The 7500-nt window shown below is 45.2% G+C and overlaps 1 protein-coding gene across 3 annotated transcripts in view; it reads left to right on the top strand.

Moving 5' to 3' along the window:
* ldb2a (LIM domain binding 2a) overlaps positions 1-4409 on the top strand; it is a gene marked incomplete at both ends in the record, with an annotated part of 67164 nt that extends 62755 nt beyond the window's left edge. For all 3 annotated transcript variants that reach the window (XM_080527812.1, XM_080527811.1, XM_080527810.1), the window contains one exon: positions 4182-4409. In XM_080527812.1, the coding sequence (XP_080383938.1) occupies positions 4182-4409 (228 nt within the window). The remainder of the gene's footprint in view (positions 1-4181) is intronic.
* Positions 4410-7500: the final 3091 nt, after the last annotated feature.

Genomic DNA, 7500 nt, shown 5'->3' with positions numbered 1-7500 from the left:
AAGGGTGTTTTTAAAATTTGTTTTAGTTTTTTAAATGCATAAATTATGAGGCTTCATTTTGTAGCCAATAAAAGTGTTGTTGCTAGGTAAACACCACATAACAGCACTTGGCACTCTAGGTGGTGAGTGTTCCGGAATTCTTTGGCAGGTGGTGAGCTAGAGTTTCAAATGAACCCAACGTGAACCCAAGCTAACTCAAGGCTATGTCTATCCTCTAAATGGCTACGTCAAGTCCGCTAACGTCCAGTGGTTAGGGGTCGAGGGTTAGAGGTCGTTTCCTAACAGGCTGTTGTCTCCACTCTCTTTCTCATTTGGATTCTAAACTCCACTTTCCTCTTGGCCTGAAGTCTTTGCGATTTTAGGATTCCTTTCTCTCTCTCTCCCCTCTCAATCTCTCTCCACCCTTTCTCTGTCTTTCTCTCTCTCTCTCTCTCATTCTGTCTCTGCTTTGTTTATCCCTCCCATTAGCTAATGAACTGTATAACGATGGTTGGATACCAACTTGTTGTTTTGCCAAGAGAGACGTTTCTTTCAAGTGATTCATTGCAGACTGCCTCACAGATAGAAATAGAGTGACTATACTTAGCTGTGGTTAAGGTCTACCCGTCCATTCAGGGCTCACTCGCCGGCTCGCTAGCCAATAAAAACTAATGCGAATGAGATGAGTTAACCAAATGCTGTTAATTAGAGCGCAATTAGCACTCTCTCCCGGTGCACCCACCAGCTGTTGTCAATGGAGGGGCTTTTTTTAGGTCCAAATTGGCCATAGGTAGGTTGACAGCCCCGGCCCCTCCCCTCCACACACACACACACACACACACACACACACACACACACACACACACACACACCCCAGGGGAACAGATGGGAGAATCAAGTCTTGTTGATGATGAGCACGCTTTTTGTTTTTTTGGGGCTAATGAGTTAATTAGCTATGCAAATTGACAAATCAGTGTGGATATTGTCTATTGTCATTTAGTCAAAAAAGCTCACCTAAATTAATGAGCCTGATTAAGGCGTAGTGGGGTGTAGTGGCAGTCGCTAGGGGAGAGGAGGAGAGGAGAGATGGGGGAGGGGGGAGGAGGAGGGGAGGGGGGGTGGCGTGCTGCTACAGGCCTGCCTGATAAACACACTGAACCCCCTGGTTCCTCTTTGTCAAAGTCTTGTAGGAGAGTCTCTGTGATTGGGTTTGTTTGTTTGTATGTGTGCGCAAGGGTGTGTGTGTGTGTGTGTGCGTGCGTGCGTGCCTATGTGCGTGCTTGCATGTGTGTGTGCGTGCCTATGTGTGTGCGTGTCTGTGTCTGTGCGTGCATGTGTGTGTGTGTGTGTGTGTGTGTGTGTGTGTGTGTGTGCGTGAGTGCGTGCATGTGTGCGTATGTGTGTGTGTGTGTCTGCATGTGTGTGTGTGTGCATACTGAGGAGGAGGAGGAGGAGAGCGTGAGCTCCCAAACCACGCAGCGGTCGACACACATGGGCAGTGATGCGTGTGCTCCATTTAACTGCTGTGCGCCTCCTACCCAAGATGCACTGGGAGGTGGGTTAGCTGGCGGGGAGAGAGAGAGAGAGAGAGAGAGAGAGAGAGAGAGAGAGAGAGAGAGAGAGAGAGAGAGAGAGAGAGAGAGAGAGAGAGAGAGGGAGAAAAAGAGAGAGAGGCGGTCCAGCGCTGCAGGGAAGACTGCTGCATACAGTACACCTTCACACAACCACCCCGTCTATCAGACTCGTCCAGTCGATCACAGATCTATCAGCCTCATCCAGTCGATCTCAGATCCATACTAATCAATCTCCTGGAGCTGTGTGTCTTGAGTGACGTTAATTGTTCCATGTTGTGGCCATGTCTCTCTGAGGGAGGGAGGTCCGTTCCCTCACCAGTCTGTGAATCACGCCTGAGCGTCTCTGGCTCCCGGCCCTGACCCCAGCACAGGGGTCATCTCTGTGAAATATGTCCTACATGATGAGTATTGATTGGCTGGGCGGGAGAAGGGGGAGGGGGTGGTTTCATTTGCTCGGCGAGGGGGGGGGGGGGGCGACCGTGCTTACGGCGTCCACACTTGTCATCTTTAACAGGCTCTCACACACATACACACACACATACACACACACACACACACACACACACACACAGTTGTATGTAGGTCCTGATGGGTCAGAAGGTTCTCTGCTGCTGGTCCAGAACCCCTCCAGCCCTACCCTGCTGAGGGAGGAATATGACCTCTGACCTCACTGGTCAAATATGACCTCACTGGTCTGATGTGACCTCATTGGTCTAATATGACCTCACTGATAAGACCTCACTGGTCTAATATGACCTCACTGATATGACCTCACTGGTCTAATTATGACCTCACTGATATGACCTCACTGGTCTAATTATGACCTCACTGATATGACCTCACTGGTCTGATATGACCTCACTGATATGACCTCACTGGTCTGATATGATCTCACTGATATGACCTCACTGATCTAATATGACCTCACTGATAAGACCTCACTGGTCTAATATGACCTCACTGATATGACCTCACTGGTCTAATTATGACCTCACTGATATGACCTCACTGGTCTAATTATGACCTCACTGATATGACCTCACTGGTCTGATATGACCTCACTGATATGACCTCACTGGTCTGATATGACCTCACTGATCTAATATGACCTCACTGATATGACCTCACTGATATGACCTCACTTGTCTAATATGACCTCATTGATATGACCTCACTGGTCTAATATGACCTCACTGATATGACCTCACTGATCTAATATGACCTCACTGATATGACCTCACTGGTGTAATATGACCTCACTGGTCTGATATGACCTCACTGATATGACCTCACTGGTCTAATATGACCTCACAACACTGGACAGTCACTGGACAGTCAGCCCTGGGCACACTGGCATTATAACCTCTAGGGCTACACTCCAGATGCATGTTCAATGTAGTTATGATTATTATTGTAATGCTTTTATGTTTGTATAGCACTTTTTCTCAGTACTCAAAGACATTACATTCCACGGAGAGAATGAGAATAGACAGATACATAAAAACTCAAACAAAAACACAGTCAGTAAAAACAACGATACAAATAGTTAAAGATTAAAAGCAAGTTTAAAGAAATGCGTTATGAGGGATCGTTTGAAGTGAGGGACCAGGGGAGGCTGGTGGAGGTAGAAATCAGAGGACGGGCTCATTGTGATGCATATGAATAGAAATATGAATATGAAAAACACATGTAATCACATGTTTGATACCATTCCTCATTCGATTACATGCATTGCAATGAGCCCATCCTCCGATTTCTACCTCCACCAGCCTCCCTTGTTATGGACATGCATCTGTAGTGTTGATAAAACCTTGTCTATACAGTAGCCTCTAGCAATGCTTGAATTTCTGCTGCCCTTGACCAGCGGAGCTGTAGAGGTAATGGAGTCAGTGTTCCCTGGTGGGCGTGCCAGTGACCATGTCAGGGGGAATCGTTCTAGAATGTTCCATTCATAGATTCATACTGTAGTTCTGGGCTGCATTCGTAAATACGCTCTGGAAATCTGATCAGCACTCATGAAATGCCTCTTGTCCAATCAAATGATTTGGTCCCTTTATGATGTTGAACCCAGTGTGCGCTCCAGCGCTCTCAGAGCGTATTTACGAATGCAGCCATTTTTTACATTCATAGATTCATACTGTCGGTCCTATCTTTAGTTCGGTTACTTTGATGCTTAATTATATCACCTTTCTAAATCCTGCACACATCAATCTCCGTATTTCACACATGTAAGTAGCCTTGACAACCAATGGTTCTCTCGAGCCTAATGGCCCATAGGGCAGGAGCCTATGTCCTGTTTCTGTAGCGCGAGGCGGCTTGATGTACAAGTACACCCCCTTGGACATGACGCTGGTATGTCGCAGGGTCTTACCCCCAATCCAACTCTTAATGCAACCAAGCAGGTACCATTTTTATAGTCTTTTTAGCCTTTTATAGACTCAGCCGGGATCGAACTCACGACCTCCCAATCTCAGGGTGGACACTCTAACCACAAGGCCACTGAGCTGCTGTATTCACACATACAACATACAAATATCACACTCATTACACGTCCATTAGTTCTACTACTAGGCCTAATTCTATATGGGCCGATATTTAACCTCTGACCTTTCCCCTGTGGTCTGACAGGACGTGATGGTGGTGGGCGAGCCCACGCTGATGGGCGGGGAGTTCGGCGACGAGGACGAGCGTCTGATCACGCGTCTGGAGAACACACAGTACGACGCCACCAACGGCCTCGACGACGAAGACGACTTCAACGGCTCCCCGGCGCTAGGCAACAGTCCCTGGAACAGCAAGCCCCCTAACAACCAGGACAGCAAGCCCGAGAGTACAGCCCCACAGCCATCACAGTAGAGACACACACACAAACACACACACACACACACACACACACACACACACGCACATGCACACAGACACACGCACGCACACACATACACACACACTGAGAGAAGAGAGAAGAATCCATATTGACAGTACTCATTACACCCACTAGGGGGTGCAACCCTCTAACCTCGCATTGAACTGAATTGAGCCCTGTTGGCAAGATTCCACAGGCCAGGTGGTGTCATGCTCATCATATATATACATTTTTCAGTATATATGGTCCCAGCGGGAACCGAACCCACAACCTAAGCACTGTTGGTGCCATGCTCTACCAAGCCACAGAGGACCATCACTCCTGGACAACATCTCAGACTCACTGTAACATCCACAGAGGGAGAGGACTGGTAACATTGCACAGCGATATCCATAACGACAAACAAAACTTATTTTTCACGTAAACGCATAAAGTTGTTGTGCGCATTGGTATAAAACAATCCTGGGTGGCCATTTTGTTCCCAAAACCCCTTGAATCCTTCGACTAGTTGGAAATACTGGAGTCTGGAATACTTCTCTGGGAATGACGCACGGTCAGTCTCCCGGCCCGTGTTCTTCTGTGCGGACCCTCTCTTCGCCCCCTGAGCTTTACCGACGTGGTGGGATACTGTGGTCGTGACCTCTGACCTGCAGGTCTTGACCCCTATGGGACCAGTTGACAGTGGAAGTATTAAAAAAAAAGAAAACAAAATGTCTCTTTTGGGAGCAACAGCCTCAATGAGAACTAATCGTCAAGGCAACAGAGCCACCAAACTGTGTCGTCGTTGACAACGACCAGAGCGTCGAGGCGTTGTCTGCTGAGGCATTTGCATTTTTATTGGAAATTCATTTGGCTGTTGGTTTGTTTATGTTGTTGTTGTTGTTGATTTTTTCAATTTCCAATTAACGGGAGACCGACTCTGTCACCACTACAGACTGGAGTCCTGTGTCCGGGGATTGCTTTTCTGAATGACTGCAGATTGCTGATTCCACACAAACCTGTTGGGTTGTGTTCGTACTCTATTGGTGTTATTTTCTGCTTCTCCGAGAATACTTTACAATCACGTTGTAATTTCTGCCAATCAGTATGTGAACTTACACTAACATACACCCAACGCATTAATGTTGATTTTTCTTATTTGAAATTTGTCCTCCTCCTCCTCCTCTCTCCCTTTAAAGACCTACTCCCAAACTGATATTAAAGCTTTTCCTTGCATGGTTTATTTAGTTTATTTTGTTTGATTATATGTACCTTTTTGAGACACGTCGGCCCATTTCCTGGTTTGGTTCATCAGTTTGGGAACACTGTTACAAGGTTTGTAGCTCTGTAAATAGAGGTGTGGCCTGTTCTATCCATTGCAAATTAGCCACTGAAACAATTTTGTAAATGGCAGCTGTTTTGACAAACGTTTTTGCAGGGGTTTCACATTTCTGTTGGGCCATTTGGATGCTGGTTGTCTGTTCAAACAAAGTCTGCTACCACAATCAATTCCCTAACTGTTTTGTTTAGAATCAGTACAATAATTCGAGCACAATCATAATGTCAGACTAAAATCGTCAATAATGATCTGTTTGAAATTGTATTAGTATAAATGGTAAACTATTAAAGATTGATAACAAAATTATCCGAAGCAGCTCTAGCAAAAACCAAGCAACCTCAAGACCCTCTAGAAACCACAGCTTGAGACGACCCTGCCTCCCCTGTTCTTGAGTCGACTCAAGACCCTCACTCCCAAACCCCCTCCACCCATCCCTGACGACCTCCTCTGTCCTCAAGTTGGATTCACTTTCAAAACGACCAGAAGACGACCACCGACCCGTGGATGTTCTTTATACGTTTGGGATCTTTTTTGTGTATTTATTTGTGCATTTGTAAGGGGAGCTAACACATTTCTGGATATGTTTGAACCTGGGTATTATTAGAACTCTGCACAATTTGTACATTGTTATTATCTAGCAGAGGTGTTTTGTGTCCTATCTAATGTCTGGTATGTATGCTTTGCCATTACGTGTGCCAATAAACCGTGCTAACAGACTGGTGGCTTTGGGGTTGGCATTGCGTCATGTGTGGGCCAGTGCCAGGGGAGGCTGGTGGAGGTAGAAATCGGAGGCTGGGCTCATTGTAATGCATGCAATGGAATGAGGAATGGTATCAAACAGGCGTGTTTGATCTCATTCCATTCCATGCATTACATTACATTTACATTACAGACATTTACATTACATTTAAATACATAACATTTAAATTACATTAGACATTTAGCAGACGCCTTTATCGAAAGCGACTTACAAGTACATTTGTCTAAGTAAGTGAATCATCTATACATCAGCCATCATAAGAAAAACAAATCTATGCTAGGACCAGGGGCCTTTGGCAGTCACAATGCTAGAAGGAAGAATTACTTTGCTGTTTTATTTTTTTTCACAAGAGAAACCTTATTATAACTATCGTTGGGGTACAGTCACTTTACAAGACCTTTCAAGAATTGAACATGGTTCTCCAGAAAAAGAAAATGCTCATTTGCGATATGTCATTACATTACAATGAGCTCTCCTCCTGTTTCCACCTCCGCCAGTCTCCCCTGCAGAATTTCTGTGGAGTTCAATTCAATAGAAGGCCATCCACTCCTCTGAAAGTGATCAATATGATGAGTAATTTAGGGTCACAGGGTCAACTGGTTTATCAATAGGTCAATTGTGCGTTGTAGATCTATACGTCCATTTGTTTATCTCGGAACAGGATTTTAGACAGGGCTCAATTGGGCTCCTGAGGCAGGTCGACACTAGACAGACCATCTCGCTATGATGAAGTTGGAGAAATACAAAACATTTACGAAGCTTTGGCGCCATCCTGTGGTAATAGACATCACGACAACGATAACCTTTGGTTTAGTTAATCCACAATCCACACAGTATAACCTCAACATGCTATAATATTACATTTGCACAGCCGGCCTTTTACGAAGATTATGATAGACTTGATTGATTCTATTCGATTTTTTAATCGAATATGACGATTTCATTATATGCATTTACTTGTTTATAAATTATTCAAGGCAAATTATACATCTGATTTCTGGAGAAG

Source organism: Nansenia antarctica, assembly GCF_963989245.1.
Source record: "Nansenia antarctica genome assembly, chromosome: 3".
Taxonomy (NCBI): Eukaryota; Metazoa; Chordata; class Actinopteri; order Argentiniformes; family Microstomatidae; genus Nansenia; species Nansenia antarctica.
The sequence above is the reverse complement of the archived record's forward strand: the minus strand, read 5'-3'. Positions and strand labels throughout refer to the sequence as shown.